The sequence below is a fragment of the Salmo salar genome, chromosome ssa20, assembly GCF_905237065.1.
Source record: "Salmo salar chromosome ssa20, Ssal_v3.1, whole genome shotgun sequence".
NCBI classification, from domain to species: domain Eukaryota; kingdom Metazoa; phylum Chordata; class Actinopteri; order Salmoniformes; family Salmonidae; genus Salmo; species Salmo salar.
Window position 1 is genome coordinate 61,814,125 of NC_059461.1, and position 17,568 is coordinate 61,831,692.

Below are 17,568 nucleotides of genomic sequence, written 5' to 3' on the forward strand. Positions count from 1 at the left end.
TGATCACTCTTCATAACATTCTGGAGTATATGCAAATTGCCCTCATACAAACTGAGATGGCAGACTTTGTGAAAATTAATATTTGTGTCATTCTCAAAACGTTTGGCCACGACTGTACATACTAGCTCAATTGGCCCGACCTGCCAGTGCTCCCGCACATTGGCTAACCGGGCTATCTGCATACCCGCCAACCCCTCTTTTACGCTACTGGTACTCTCTGTTCATCATTTATGCATAGTCACTTTAACCTTATCTACATGTACATACTACCTCAATCAGCCTGACTAACCAGTGTCTGTATGTAGCCTCGCTACTGTATATAGCCTCGCTACTGTTTGTCTTTTTACTGTTGTTTTTATTTCTTTACTTAACTATAGTTCACCTAATACCTTTTTTGCACTATTGGTTAGAGCCTGTAAGCATTTCACTGTTGTATTCGGCGCACGTGACAAATAAACTTTGATTTGATTTGAGACTCCCCAAACATATGGAAGAATGTACTCTGGTCAGATGAGACTAAAATTGAGCTTTTTGGCCATCAAGGAAAACGCTATGTCTGGCGCAAACCCAACACCTCTCATCACCCTCGAGAACACCATCCCTACAGTGAAGCATGGTGGTGGCAGCATCATGCTGTGGGGATGTTTTCCATCGGCAGGGACTGAGAAACTGGTCAGAATTGAAGGAATGATGGATGGCGCTAAATACAGGGAAATTCTTGAGGGAAACTTGTTTCAGTTTTCCAGAGATTTGAGACAGGAACGGAGGTTCACCTTCCAGCAGGACAATGAACCTAAGCATACTGCTAAAGCAACACTTGAGTGGTTTAAGGGGATACATTTAAATGTCTTTGAATGGCCTAGTCAAAGCCCAGACCTCAATCCAATTGAGAATCTGTGGTATGACTTAAAGATTGCTGTACACAAGCAGAACCCATCCAACTTGAAGGAGCTGGAGAAGTTTTGCCTTGAAGAATGGGAAAAATCCCAGTGGCTAGATGAGCCAAGCTTATAGAAACATACCCCAAGAGACTTGCAGCTGTAGTTGCTGCAAAAGGTGCCTCTACAAAGTATTGACTTTTGGGGGGGGTGAATAGTTATGCACGCTCAAGTAGTTTTTTTTGTCCTATTTCTTGTTTGTTTCACAATAAAACATATTTTGCATCTTCAAAGTGGTAGGCATGTTGTGTAAATCAAATGATACAAACCCCCCAAAAATCCATTTTAATTCCAGGTTGTAAGGCAACAAAATAGGAAAAATGCCAAGGGGGTGAATACTTTCTCAAGCCACTGTATGCCGCCATTAGCGGCTAATAGGACTGCTATCACGCTAGCGTTAGCGCTCATTTAGGAGAGAGGGAGGGAGTGACCATGGGAATAACTCTGACCCGAGGGGGCTTCATAAATCAATTAGGGTTCCCCTTTGCAGGCTTGGAAAAGACAGGAGGCTGGAACCATATGAGGAAATTGCTGTGCTAGGCTAGTAGCGTGGGATAGCTTAGCCGCTACATCAACAGAGCAGAGGGGTATAAATTCAGTTTGGTATCAAATGGCTTAGCAGTTCGTGTAGCCTGGCGGTGCTCTCCAGCTGAGAGGAGTATTACAGGGGCTGTGTCCCATATTGCAGTACAGTACAGGATGGAACCCCCTACAGACACATACAGGGACCATAGAAATTAGTTAAGATGCTCATTGACTCTCAAGGCCTGTGTCTGGGTTATGATATAGATTCTCAGAATGGTGTCTGACTCACAGGGGAAAGCCAGGGTGGATCCTATATCACTTCTCAGAAATGTAAAGATGTAAATGATTTTATTACAACCACTGAGGTGGGGGGAGGTGTGTTTGAGAGAGTGTGTGTGTTTGACTTACTTTAGCAGCGCTGATGACTGTTGCTGTGTAAGACTGGGCATTGTCCCCACAGGCACCGCCTCGAGACTGGTGACACCGGATCAACTGGAGGGAGAGAGAGAGAGACACACACACACAGATGGAGGGAGAGAGACACAGAAAGAGAGAGACAGAGCGAGAGAGAGAGAGAGAGAGAGAGAGAGGAAAACATAGATAAGAAATACATAACCATCGTCCTCCTGCACCTGAGGCCAACCAGAAACAGAATATGGAGGAGAAGCACATTAAAAACACTCCTCTATCCCATTGTCCATTTCCTTGGATCCAGCCATCCATCCCAGACCTACTCTATACTTCACGAACAGAGTAGCTTATACGTTTCCCAACATTACTCGGTCTACTGCCCAAAGCCATAGTAACAAGTAGTCACTGACCCATCTGTCAACTGCTTGAGTGGCCGAGTGTAATCAGAAAACTACCAGACACAATTATCCATTAAACTTATTGCGTAGAGTGGACTTGCTTTTGAAAAATACCAAAATCCTATTAAATAGACCTAACAAAACCTACATCTGTTGGTTTTCAGATGTTATCATTTCTAGTGGTATCTTCTTGGAATGAGTTGTACTGAGAGATTAAAGAGCTCAAATAAAAAATGCTTTTTGGAGGACTGTAAATATGCTGTTGTGATAAGTACATCTGTGACGGATGGGTGTGTGTGTGTGCCTGTGTCCTACCTTATTCTCAGCGTAGGCTAGCCAGCGTCCTCCCAGTGCTATGGGGTTTAGGTTGGGGCCCGGACATGGAAAGCAGCCTGAAAACACATGGGAGGAAACATACAGTTATTGAAGGTGAACTCCGTACTTTTTCCATACCCTTCAGCCATGGGGAAAAATTGGATACACAATTGAGGCTGACACAACACAGTCACACCATTTGATATACACCAATCAAGGCGTAAAATCATGACTGCGTATCTCAAATGGAATGCCCTAGGATTACCTAACGTCAACATGTTCCCTTTTAGAAGTTGCAGAAACAGTGAATGCTGATAATGCTGCTGTAGATATTCGCTTTTTGCTAGTCAGAGTTCCTCTCCTCCGAGTGTGTCTCGGTTTCTCTTAAAGCCCTAATGTGTTTGAGAGGGGAAAGTGGATCACTGTGTGTGTGCTTTAGTAGTCCCCATAGGGATCAGTGTGTCTGCCAGTCAATCTAGACAGGAGCCGTCCCCACTTTATTGTGTGCCACAGAACGCATTAGGTCATAATGTGGCTCTAAGTAAAAAGAAACACACACACTCAAAAGCTCAGCATAAATACAAATGGACGTCAACACACATACAGAAGATGAGGACAAACAGCCCATAAATTCACAAGCGCATCAAGCTATCAGTATACAGCGCCTTCGGAAAGTATTCAGACCCCTTGACTTCTTCCACATTTTGTTACGTTACAGCCTTATTCTAAAATAGATATATATTTTTAAATCCTCAATCTACATACAATACCCCATAATGACAAAGCAAAAACAAGGTTTTAGAAATGTTTGCAACTGTATTAAAAATGACAGAAACAGCTTATTTACATAAGTATTCAGACCCTTGGCTATGAGACTCGAAATTAAGTTCAGGTGCATCCTGTTTCCATTGATCATCCTTGAGATGTTTCTAAAACTTGATTGGAGTCCACCTGTGGTAAATTCAATTGATTGGACATGATTTGGAAAGGCACACACCTGTCTATATAAGGTCCCACAGTTGACAGTGCATGTCAGTGCAAAAACATGAGGTCAAAGGAATTGTCCGTAGAGCTCCGAGACAGGATTGTGTCGAGGCACAGATCTAGGAAAGGGTACTAAAAAATGTCGGCAACATTGAAGGTCCCCAAGAACACACTGGCCTCCATCATTCTTAAATGGAAAAAGTTTGGAACCACCAAGACTCCTCCTAGAGTTGGCCGCCCGGCCAAACTGAGCAATCGGGGGAGAAGGGCCTTGGTCAGGGAGGTGACCAAAAACCTGAGGGTCACTCTGACAGACCTCTAGAGTTCCTCTGTGGAGATGAGAGAACCTTCCAGAAGGCCAACAGTCTCTGCAGCACTCTACCAAGCAGGCCTTTATGGTAGAGTATCCAGATGGAAGCCACTCCTCAGTAAAAAAGGCACATGTCAGCTCACTTGGAGTTTGCCAAAAGGCACCTAAAGGACTCTCAGACCATGAGAAGCAAGATTCTCTGGTCTGATGAAACCAAGATTGAACTCTTTGGCCTGAGTGCCAAGCGTCACATCTGGAGGAAAACTGGCACCATCCCTACGGTGAAGCATGGTGGTGGCAGTATCATGCTGTGGGGATGTTTTTCAGCGGCAGGGACTGAGAGACTAGTCAGGATCGAGGGAAAGATGAACGGAGCAAAGTACAGAGAGATCCTTGATGAAAAGCTGCTCCAGAGCGCTCAGGACCTCAGACTGGGGTGAAGGTTCACCTTCCAACAGGACAATGACCCTAAGCACACACCCAAGCCAATGCAGGAGTGGCTTCGGGACAAGTTCCTGAATGTCCTTGAGTGGCCCAGCCAGAGCTTGGACTTGAACTCGATCTAACATCTCTGGAGAGACCTGAAAATAGCTCTGCAGCAACGCTTCCCATCCAACCTGACAGAGCTTGAGGATCTGCAGAGAAGAATGGAAGAAACTCTCTAAATACAGGTGTGCCAAACTTGTAACATCATACCAAGAAGACTCAAGGCTGTAATCGCTGCCAAAGGTACTTCAACAAAGTACTGAGTAAAGGGTCTGAATACTTATGTAAATGTGATATTTCAGTTTTAGCAAAAATGTCTAAAAACCTGTTTTTGCTTTGTCAATATGGGGTATTGTGTGTAGATTGAGTGGATTATTTTTTATTTTTGAATCAATTTTAGAATAAGGCTGTAATGTAACAAAATGTGGAAAAAGTCAACGTGTCTGAATACACTGTATAATGGAACAAATGTGTCCACCCACTCACACAGATGTTGATGTAAACAGTCATCTCACAGTAGACATGAGTAATAATTAACTAAATACAAGCACACACACACTGGAGTCAATGGCCAGACAGCACCAGACCTGGGTTCAAATACTATTTGAAATGATTTCAAAAACGTTATCTGTGCTTGATTAAGCTTGTCTGGCTTGATAGACCAATATATTAGTTCCAAAACACTCAAGGTATTTGAGCACATCCACCATCAGGATTCACCACTACTCCCAAACATGTCTGTAAACAGAGAAGGAGTCACGATGGAACCTGCCATAAATGCACGCAGAGAGTAACGGGGACAAATACGCTTGTTTGTGCACACACATACACACAGATATACAAACACATACCCCCACAAACGTACATAGCAGTACACACACACACACACACACACACCAATATGAGGTCATGTGAGTGCATGGAGGCGCAGGGAGAGGGGTTTGGCTGACAGTAATGTAGTGCTCAGGGTGCAGATGAGATGGAGTCAGACAGTAATTTAGTGTTCAGAAGAGTCAAGGCTGGGAGGCGTGGGGTGAATAGGACTTGAGGTAAGCCACAATGCTACAGCCTTTTGTTGGCTCTCCAAGGCTGGGGGAGAACGACCCACTCAGCCCAGGCAGTGAGATAACATGTGTCTGACACATCCTGTGTGGAGAGGAGAGAGGAAAAGAGAGAGAAAAAGGAACAGAGGAGAGGGAGAAGAGAGGATGAGACGAGATATTGGAAGAGAGAAAAGACATGAAAAGAAAGAGGAGAGGAAGGGGGAGAAGAGGAAAGGATATGAAGAGAAAATAAAGACGGAGAGTAAGTGAGAGGGGAAAAGGCTGAGGGGAACAGAGGAAAGAGAAAAAGCAAAGGGCCAAAAAAAGGAAAGATGAAGAGAAAATAAAACATTTGATCGAGAAAAAGGGAAATCGCCAACCCCAAAATCACATCCACACACAGACCTAACTAACCTCATCCCCACTCCACACCACTATAAAGACAAGAACAACTAAAAACACACACATTACAGGACGCCTGTGTTGCTCCTCATCCTCCCCAAAGAGAAACGCGTCTCCATTTCACGATTAACAGTGATTGACTAAACTCATTGTCCCATGGCCCGGCATGGCTAGGAAAGGCAGGCAGACAACGCATTAAGACCCTATTCTCCTAACAGCAGTTAGTTAACTATCTGCAGGCAGCAATGGCCTTGTTACATATACTGTTCACGTCATCCTGCGCTGACTATCCTACCGATTCCTGACTTCGGCGATGGATGTAGCCTAGCACAGTGCTATCTGTTTTGTCACCAAAGCCCCATATACTACCCACCACTGTGACCTGTATGCTCTCGTTGGCTGGCCCTCGCTTCATATTCGTCGCAAAACCCACTGGCTCCAGGTCATTTACAAGTCTCTGCTAGGTAAAGCCCGTCTTATCTCAGCTCACTGGTCACCATAGCAACACCCACCCGTAGCACACGCTCCAGCAGGTATATTTCACTGGTCACCCAAAGCCAACTCCTCCTTTGGCCACCTTTCCTTCCAGTTCTCTGCTGCCAATGACTGGAACGAACTGCAAAAATCACTGAAGTTGGAGACTTATATCTCCCTCTCTAACTTTAAGCATCAGCTGTCAGAGCAGCTTACCAATCACTGCACGTGTAGACAGCCCATCTGTAAATAGCCCATCCAACTACCTCATCCCCATATTGTTATTTATTTATTTTCTCCTTTGCACCCAGTATCTCTACTTGCACATTCATCTTCTGCACATCTATCCCTCCGGAGTTTAATTGTTAAATTGTAATTATTTTGCCACTATGGCCTATTTATTCCCTTACCTCCCTAATCTTACTACATATGCACACACTGTATATATACTTTTCTATTGTGTTATTGACTGTACGTTTGTTTATGTGTAACTCTATCTTGTTGTTTTTGTCGCACTGCTTTGGCTTCATCTTGGCCAGGTCGCAGTTGCAAATGAGAACTTGTTCTCAACTGCCCTACCTGGTTAAATAAAGGTGAAATAAAAAAATCTATAAAAAAAGTGTAGCTGTATGTTGTCGAGGTTACAATCAGGATTTGTAAACATGCTATAAACATACTGTCAGTGATGTTGAGATGTGTTAAACTACCAGAGGGGCTTCTGCCTGCTCTACCATGATGTTTCAGTGAAATCCGTTTAGACCGGTTTCAAAGACTTGTTCTAAACGTGGTGCTCCTTGAGGGGGCATGGTGGTTAGTGTATTGCGGGGTAAACGCTGCCAGTATCTGTGTTTAGTTAGTTGGTTGTTTGGGCTGGGTGATGCCAGCATGACAGACTTGCTTGTCTTTTTGGTGGTAGGATATTTGTGTGGAAAATGCTGATGTGTTACGTGACTGGGCTGGTTCTGGCTCTGTGTGTTGGTGCTACTGGCTATATAACAGTTAGTGGGTAGCTATATCACTTTGGTGTTTTCACATATGTACAGAGAGACACAGGAGAGACTGAGCATCTGTTCCAAGATGATATGTCCATTGATTTCACTGAAGAGAAGATGCATCTGTGAGTACTAATCTCTGTATACACTGGTCTGTCTGTATATATATATATATATATATATGTGCATGGTGATAAGAACAACGTGTGAAGTATAATCAGGGGGGATTTTATTGATCAAAGCCACAAGGAAAACAAACGTCCATGAGTGTGTCATCTGGTTCAACATGAACACATACATCAAAGCCTTATCAACCAAAGTGGCCAAATTCACAGACAGCATCCTAAATGGCACCCTATCCCCTACATAGTGCTCTACCTTTGACCAGGGACCATAGCACTCTGTTCAAAAGCAGTGCACTATGTAGGGAATAGAGTGTGATTTAGGATACACACACAGTCCCAGCTCCTTACTTGTAACAAAGAACTTTTTGGTGAAGGTACAGCTGTCGAATGCAGCAATCTTCTCCTGCAGGGCGACAACTAGAATCCTACAACAACAACAAAAAAAATCAGGAAAATTACAAATAGGATGTGATTTTCATATAACATAATACTGCAACATATTGATATGAATGCACTGATTATATGAATACGAAAAGTGATTATGCTGCACGTACTCCCTATTGCAGTGCAGGTCGTAGATGGGCGTCTTGAACTGGATGGACTTGACCATCTCCCCTGTCCTCAGAGAGTACAGGTCCACACAGCAGTATGGGGGGCTGGTCCTAGGGATAGAAACACAAACACATCCCTTATTTGAAACATTCAGTAGAAAACAGACAGATATTTTCGAGGTCATACAGATGCTTGGACTTCTGAGTCATCATGAGTCATTAGTCAAATACTTAAATCACACATGGACCGACACACACACACACACACACACACACACACACACACACACACACACACACACACACACACACACACACACACACACACACACACACACACACACACACACACACACACACACACACACACACACACACACACACACACCAGGGTAATCAGAGACAGTGTTTAACAGCTGTAAGTGAAGATCAAACGCCATTGAGAGCCCAAACCACTGGCGACCACTGAATCAACATTTAGAAGGCGCAGTGGAGAGGAGGCCTGTGGCGGGCTGGAACCCCAGGGAGGGGAGGCAGAGAGGAGGAGAGGGGTTACAGGGAAATGGTTTGTCATGTAACACACATTTACATGAGGCCTCCTAGGGAGGGAGGCCAACACCAGCCAGTGGCTGCTGGCATTGGAACATAGACATAAATCCTCATCAACTGTTCTCTCTCCCTCTATCGGTCTGTCCGTCTCCTCGGTCTCGCTCGCTCTCCCTTCTCTTGATCTCTCCCCACTGGCAGAGACCATGGTGCCACATTCGTGTGTTGGTTCTGTTTCTAGAGCCATTGGGGTTGTTTGCATTCAGCTTTTTACTCTGTTGTATATATTTTTTTTAATCTCTTCCTATAAAAATGTAAGTCTGTAAAGTATTTACGATACAAAGTTCACTGTCACTGTGTACAATTTCAGAGGAGATGACCCTAAAATCCCCAGAAATCTAAGAGAGCTTCTTTTTGTGTCAGCCTACGAACACAACAAAGTGAATACGAAAGTCCGATCCCAATCCTGTAGCAGTTCTTCCACTCCACTGGGCTCAACGCGTCAATAAGGTTGTAATGTCCATCTGCGTTCCTAATCACTGAAACCAACTGACCGACCGACCAACCAACCGGCAGCTACTTTCTCTTCTTTATGGTGGAAAAGATCTGCTCCTTCCATTCAGGCCTCTCTCTGACAGATGCAAACAGTGGATGAAATACTGTGGCCGAACCGTTGAGAAAATTACCCCATTTCAAAATATGCACACATCAGGCCATCACAAAGCAGCCAAGACATCTTAAACTGGCCGCAAAGCACCGGGAACATGGAAACACTTTGGGGAGAGATGAATGGTAAAAAGCTGCAGCCCCTCTCCTCCATGTGCTACTCGATAGCCCTGAGTCGCAGCCATGGAGAACCGGAGGGGGTTTCATTTGCCATAATTCTTCCAATGAGGGAATCTTAGAATGGAGCCGATGATAGAGAAGCCAGTCTGCCTGCACTACTTTCTTTTTTTCCTCTCCCTCCTTTTCTTGTTCTCTCTCGCTTCTCGATCTTGTTCCCTCTCTTTCACTCTTATTCCTCTTTCTCTCAAGGGTTTCATCTCTCCCGCTCTCTCCTCCTTTTCCGCTCTCTTAGTCAGTAGACATGGCCCTTGTTTAACTGCTGTTGGTTCGTGTTAGCCGTGTGTAGACTGGCTATATTGAGTGTTGTCGCTACAGCAAATGCCAAGCAGTATTAGTTTCTGGCTCCATGTCTGCCTGGGGACTGGGTGGTACAAAAACACAAAAACACTCATTTAGTCCTGTTGCAGACATAAGGGGAGACATGCAGGTAACTGCCAAAATAAAGGAAACACTTGAGTAAATGAGGGATGCCAAGTATATTCAAAGCAGATGCTTCCACACAGGTGTGGTTCCTGTGTTAATTAAGCAATTAACATTCCATCATGTTTAGGGTCATGTATAAAAATGCCCAGTTGTCCATTATTTTGGCTACCATGACTAGTCGTACTGAGCGATTAGTCAACTTTGGTTTCGATTATATTTTTTTTTACATTAAATGCACTATGCATTATATGCGTTGAATGCTGTAACACAGAATAAAACAATTATTAAAAGTCCCATGATGGTAGTGACTGCCAATTACAGATCATCACTTATAATCTTAATTTATTCACATTACTTTAGTGTAATAAAATATTTCAGTAGTGTATATTACATTCGTTTTATTTGATGACTATTATTTCATTCCAAGTCATCATCTCCATGCTGTCTGACAAAATCACCATTTACTTCAAAGTAAACAAGGCATACTTTTATGTTTGCTGAATAACATCAAATCATTTAGATCATGTATTTTCAGGTAGAGATACCTTGCGAAGCAACAGCTGCTGTCTATATCATCTCATGATCACACATTCTTCTCTCTTCCGTAGCAGACGTAAAAGAAACTGGACAAGTAGATGCACAATGGATTATGGTCATTGTAGCATATTACCAGGTTTAGCTGCTAAACTACGTCGAATTTTGGCATGCTGGAAACCAACTCCCTACTACATCACACAGTTCAGGCTGGATCTGATTTATCTAAAAAAGAAACTGTGCAATGTGCACACTGAGCTCACAGGAAAAAAAAACTATCGAAATGGAATTTAAATAACTGCCCGCCATTTGTCAATTCGTTGTTTAAAAAAACTCAATTCCGGTTAATCGCTCAGCACTAATGACTAGAAGAGATGAGTGACTTTGAAAGAGGGGTCTCAAAGGAGCATAGGGGGTTTAAAGAATGTGTCTCAGTCACCAATTGAACACTTGCGGGAGATTCTGGAGCGCCTGAGACAGCATTTTCCACCACCTTGAACAAAACACCAATTTATTGGAATAATGGTGTCACATCCCTCCAATAGAGTTCCAGACAAAAGCACATTGAAGTTGTTCTGGTGGCTCGTGGTGGCCCAACGCCCTATTAAGACACTATGTTGGCGTGTCCTTCATTTTGGCAGTTACCTGTAGGTCTTGTCCAGAAACCACACTATGAGCTTCTAACACACCCTACTGCCCCGTCTCAAAATACCTAACATCATCAATAAGATTTCAATAGATGTGAATCATGCCGAGAGTAACCGTCTCGCGGGAAAATCGTCTGCGTCTCAAATGACACCCTATTCCCCATATACTACCATGGCCGCTACGGCTGTCCACTCCCTAAACGGACGCTTACCCCTTGATCAAGATGAGTGTGTGCGTGTAAGCAGCACCACTCCACAGAGCCGGGACAGACGCCGCAGACATGAACGCGGCTCCACATACCCACTGACACAGCCAGCGGCAACACCCAACACACACTCTCACTCTCGCTGGCTAGCTGTCGAGGAAACTTTCCCAAGCCAGTGGCTGGACATTCAGCAGCAGCGCCGGCGCCACGGGAGCCCTCAGATCTCTCAGCCCAGCCAGAGACCTAAAGCGTTGTGTCTGCGCATACATACATGCTTGTGTATGCATGCATGCCTGACATTGCATGTTTGTGTGCGCACGTACGTCTGTCTGTGGGTGTCTGGTGTGTGTGCCAGTGGGATTGTCTGACGTTCTGTGTGCATGACAAAGTGTGTGCATTCCCCCCTCATTTCCTGTAAGAGACAATGGGGAAGACAAAGGAGGTGACAGAGTTGTCCATAGCAGCCGTACCGAATACTGATCTGCTGCAGGACTTACACTAGGAGATCAAGGCATATTATGATACTCTCTGGCACAGCAAGGAAGCATTACCAATCTGAGTACAGGCAATGAGATTAATAGAGAGATAACTTCTCCTAACTTGTTTTCTGGCAGCTCCTCCATCGATTTCAACGTTATCACCGGGGTCAGATCAATCTAATCCAAATGCTTTTTACGAAATATCAGGTGCCCGGATTGATTCACTCATGGGGACAATGATGATAGCACGCCCGTCCCTCTATTACAAAATGAAAATGGCCCCCAGTTTAATTGTTTCGGCCTGGGCAGTATTTTAACAAATGGCGGCGTTCTAATGGAGCCAGGGCAGGGTCAGCTGTAATGTGATTTCCTGGTACTGGTGCCGCGGAGGCGTGGGTTGAAAACCAGGCTAAATCATCATTGATCAGGGCTAGATGTCAGTCCAGTAACATGTTAAGGTGACATTGAGCGCCCTCCTCCGCCTCAGTAATAGGACTGTTATTATGGCTATGAGATCAACGTGTCTATTTACTGGGATTGCCTTTTGGGTCTGAATTGATGCAAAGAGAGAGGGAAGGAGATTGAAGCGGTTGGGAGAGAGAGACAGAGAGATGAGATTGTAAAATCATAAAAACGTTGAGAGTGTCTTAAAGCACTTGCATACATAGTCACACACATGGAAATAGAGCAACACACACACAGAAATAGAGCAACACACACACACACCCACTGATGAGGCAACAGCCATGACCTCTGGAGGAGAGTCTACGCCTGCTTGAGTGGAAACGGTTGGTCTTAGCCCATGTCGACTTCACAACGCTTCTAACATGAAGGGTTTCCCCACATAACAGTAATCCTAAATGACTCTGATAATAACTGGGTAGTAGGCTGTAAAGCAGTCAGATGGATGTAGCAGGTGTGGCTCTCCATCTCCCCCTCAAAACGGCCACTGGGCAAGCCAGTAAAATAGACGTGTACATCCTAAATGGCATCCTATTCCTTAGATGGGCTTGCACTTCTTCTCCGGGAGGGAACGTCTGGCTTCTGGTCGATGGGAACCGGGAAGGTTATTAATTCGTACATTTTTATGAACCGGAGCAGAACTGATAGATAAAAAAAACTGCACACTTCATGTGGCGGGCTGCAGTGGGGTAGAGAGCAGGAGAACTGGGGAAACCTTAAAGGGGAATTAAAAAGCAAGCAAATAAATTAAATTTACAAGGAGGGGGACGTCACCACGTTTCGGACTGCAGCTCAGAGCTGAGCCCTTTACGAGCTCCCTGAATACGAACAGACAATTACACGCTGTGGAAACGCAAAACAAATACAGCCTGGGTCTGGTCCCTGCAGTCTCAGCTGGAAGGGCTGAGAGGCTGAGGGGACAGGGACAGACTGCCCAGAGACCAGGGATGCCACCGGGTCCACAGACCGCCTAGATATTAACCAATGGATTTCAGAGCAATAAACTATAGGCCTATGGGTGCATATTAAACAACAGTGACCAAGACTAGAGTATTTCGATTTACTTCATTTCTACAGTACTATAACAGAAATGGAATCATGTAGTAACCCCCCCCCAAAAAAGTGTTAAATCAAAATATATTTTTGATTTCAGATTCTTCAAAGTAGCCACCCTTTGCCTTGATGACAGCTTTGCACACTCTTGGCATTCTCTCAACCAGCTTCACAAGTTAGTCACCTGGAATGTATGTCAATGAACAGGTGTGCCTTGCTAAAAGTTAATTTGTAGAATTTCTTTCCTTCTTAATACATTTGAGCCAATCAGTTGTGTTGTGACAAGGTAGGGGTGGTATACAGAAGATAGCCCTATTTGGTAAAAGACCAAGTCCATATGGCAAGAACTTTGAAAGTTTCTTCAAGTGCAGTTGCAAAAATCATCAAGCGCTATGACTAAACTGGCTCTTATGAGGACTGCCACAGGAAAGGAAGACCCAGAAATACCTCTGCTGCAGAGGTTAAGTTCATTAGAGTTAATGCACCTCAGATTGCAGCCCAAATAAATGCTTCACAGAGTAAAAGACACATCTCAACATCAACTGTTCAGAGGAAACTGCGTGAATCAGGCCTTCATGGTCAAATTGCTGCAAAGAAACCACTACTAAAGGGAATCAATAAAAATAAGAGATTTTTGGTTCCAACTGCCGTGTCTTTGTGAGACGCAGAGTAGGTGAACGGATGATCTCCGCATGTGTGATTCCCACCGTGAAGCATGGAGGAGGAGACATGATGGTGTGTGGGTGCTTTGCTGGTGACACTGTCAGTGATTTATTTAGAATTCAAGGCACACTTAACCAGCATGGCTACCACAGCATTCTGCAGCAATACGCCATCCCATCTGGTTTGCGCTTAGTGGGACTATAATTTGTTTTTCAACAGGTAAATGACCCAACACACCTCCAGGCTGTGTAAGGGCTATTTGACCAGGAAGGAGAGTGATGGAGTGCTGCATCAGATGACCTGTCCTCCACAATCACCCGACCTCAACCCAATTGAGATGGTTTGGGATTAATTGGACCGCAGAATGAAGGGAAATCATCTAACAAGTGCTCAGCATATATGTGGGAACTCATTCAAGACTGTTGGAAAAGCATTCATTTTTACATTTTTTTACATTTTAGTCATTTAGCAGACGCTCTTATCCATAGCGACTTACAGTAGTGAATGCATACATTTCATACATTTTTTTTCTGTGCTTTCCTCATGAAGCTGGTTGAGAGAATGACAAGAGTGTGCAAAGCTGTCATCAAGTCAAAGAGTGGCTATAAAATATATTTTGATTTAACACTTTTTTGGTTACTACATGATTCCATATGTGTTATTTCATAGTTTTTATTTCTTCACTATTATTCTACAATGTAGAAAATAGTAAAAATAAAGAAAAACCTTTGAATGAGTATGTGTCCAAACGTTTGACTGGTACTGTATATCTTGCATCTGGGAAATTGTTTGATGTGCACGCACTACTGGTGAACCATATAGGTAAAAATCCTTGGAGTTGAAGAGTTTAAATGCTTACCAAAACTGACACCTGTCAGTGATAAGATTTTTTGGGGGAAAGAAAAATCATACAAAGAAGAGGCAATGTTTTTTTTTTTCTTTAACAGAAGAGCCTATTGGAACTGATCTCACAGTGGTGTTGAGAAACATGTTACAAATAAAGCCTGGACAAATTGGTAAAACTAATCTTTGGACTGAGATCAGACTGGTGAGGCTGAGTCATAAATTTATAACAGTTATTTCTACACACACGCACATGAAAACAATTACTTTATTTTCATAGACATCAAGTGAGGTGGGTGGTACTGGAAGAAAAGAGACAAATTCTGTCACATTATTCCCAAAATTTCCTTCTCCCCCTCTCTCACCCCCACAACCCACTCTCCCTCTTTCTCACTCCCCCGTAGAACCCAACCCTCAACACACAACAAACGCTGACCACATCAGAGGCAGCACGGGGGGGGGGGGTCTGTGATTCCGGCACGCCGCGGGCATTAGCGGGAAAATAATTACGGTAAAAAGTTCAACCACAGCTCCATGTCTGCAGCACTGCCAGAAATGCATTTCCTCCTCATTCAGTACCGTACACCACCAACAAGGATATTGGAAACACATTGCTCCTCCAATGTGTGTGAGAGTGAGCGCTTGCAAAAATCCCTTGGTAAACCGCTAGAGTTTATTGACGTACCAGTGCGTCAATCTAAGTAACATAAAAAAAATCTGCATCACAATCCGTCTGTTTTTTTGCATGGGCTGCGTCTCAATCCACCGCATCCACCTATTTTGCCCTTTGTTGCATCCAAACGGTTTGGCCTAAAAAACTAATATTACCATCCTATAGAAAGGGGAGACTCTTGCGAACTGGATGGTGTTCTCCGTTTTGCTCTACGACCCCCAGAAGTGTCACAGGACTTGTCTACAGGTAACCCATACAAATTAATGGAATTATGGAGGTAGTTTTGTGTTAAAGACAAGGAGTAAAATAATTCCTGAGCTTTCTTCTATCTCCTAGATATAGGACAGACCCTTCAAAACCTTATTCCTTATGATTGAATTTTTGACTGTCTTTTTTGCCCTTTATTAATATGTTATTAAATGTGTTTCTATGGGCAATAGTGGTAAAGGCCAAATTCAATATTTCCTCAAAAATATATATTTTTATATACCTAAAGCGGTTCTAAAACTCAAAATCATAGTCAAATGATCCATGGTATGACCTTCTTAAAACAACTCCATTTGTCAGCTTAGAATAACAATAACAAAAGGGAGCCTAATAATAAAGATTAGGTGCCAAGATGGACAGAAGTTCAACCTCCTCACCATGACTGACAGCAGTGGAGTGGACATGAATATTTATCATCGAAAACACATGCCATGTATTTAATGCACTTCTTGTCAGTTCACTATTTGCCAATTTTCTGTCAGAGTTAAAGTGGAAACAGCATCAGCATCTCATCAAGTGTGCATTCACACCTATACTTCAGCTTTGACAGCTAAAAGCACAGTTGTGTCAAATAGCCTATAGTCAAATGCTCTAAATATCGTAGCATATCATATTAAAGTTCAAACAACGTACTCATAGCAGACTACCTACGAGGAAGATTCAACAACACGACAGGTCAGCCAGAAAGAGCATTATGAACAAACAGAAAATACTTTAAAACCATAGGTAATTCAACCTGTACGCTTTACACCAACATTCTTCGTTGTCCAATACACCCTGAGGCAACATATTGTGTATCTGTCCAAAATTGTTAAGAACACTACCAAGGAGTCCACTTTGTGATAACACATGGAGTTGTTCTTTACTGTCAAGTGTCAGATGAGAATTGAATACAACTAAAGATATTACTATGAAATAAAAATATCACTGCATTATCAACACAAAAATGAACAACTACTCTTTGAATAAACCCTTGTCAGTTACAACACAGATAAAGATGGGCTACCCGTCCTGTAGCATCTTAAAAAAGAAAATATATGGAAAACTGCTTTAAAACTCTTCAAAAGGCTTCACTTCAAAGGCTAGGGTCTTCCTATCCTTGGAGACCTCAAGTTATGAGTGTCCCAGTCTGCACAGAACACACAGAGGACAGACAGAGCACAGATCTAAGCAGCAGTTAGCTGCACCTGGACTAGACTGTCTCAGAGGAACAGTCGGGAGGGGAAGGAAGACAAGAATCCATGACAGGAGGACAAGATGGCTGAATCCCAAATGGCACCATATTCCCCATGTCGTGCACTACTTTTGACAAGGGCCAACAGGGCTCAGGTCAAAAGTAGTGTACTATACAAGTAATAGGGTAACATTTGGGACACATTATGAGGGAGGAGACGGTGTGCTAAATAGCATAGCATCCCTGTTGTCCATTTCTCGCTCACATTCACAAATACAGCTTCTTGGTGAAGAGAATGTATTGGTAACTAGAGGGTACCTAGTTCAAATCCCAAATGAGGTACAGTATACTGATGTTTTCAGTATGAGATTAGGTACTTAATCTGGTTTCCATCCATTCATGGCTTGTCATCCTTACACATACCAAAACTAATTGGGGTTGGAAATTACTGGTAAGTGATATTGAGAGGAAGAATATGCTACTTCCCTTAATAGAAATAGGTGGCATATTAACACAGTGTCTCCTGACCCCTCCTGTCTCAGCCTCCAGTATTTATGCTGCAGTAGTTTATGTGTCGGAGGGCTAGGGTCAGTCTGTCACATCTGGAGTATTTCTCTTGTCTTTTGCGGTGTCCTGTGTGAATTTAAATATGCTCTCTCTAATTCTCTCTTTCTTTCTCTCTCTCTTGGAGGACCTGAGCCCTAGGACCATGCCTCAGGACTACCTGGCTTGATGACTCCTTGCTGTCCCCAGTTCACCTGGCCGTGCTGCTGCTCCAGTTCCAACTGTTCTGCCTGC

General features: G+C 43.5%; 1 protein-coding gene across 6 annotated transcripts in view; it reads right to left on the bottom strand.

Moving 5' to 3' along the window:
* Positions 1-17,568, bottom strand: part of LOC106581027 (BCAS3 microtubule associated cell migration factor) — a 338,435-nt gene that overhangs the window by 300,151 nt on the left and 20,716 nt on the right. For all 6 annotated transcript variants that reach the window (XM_045703731.1, XM_045703733.1, XM_045703732.1 and 3 more), the window contains exons 8-11: positions 7,958-8,065; positions 7,752-7,828; positions 2,588-2,664; positions 1,872-1,955 (exon numbers count right to left, since the gene is read on the bottom strand). In XM_045703731.1, coding sequence (XP_045559687.1) covers positions 1,872-1,955; positions 2,588-2,664; positions 7,752-7,828; positions 7,958-8,065 — 346 coding nt within the window. The remainder of the gene's footprint in view (positions 1-1,871; positions 1,956-2,587; positions 2,665-7,751; positions 7,829-7,957; positions 8,066-17,568) is intronic.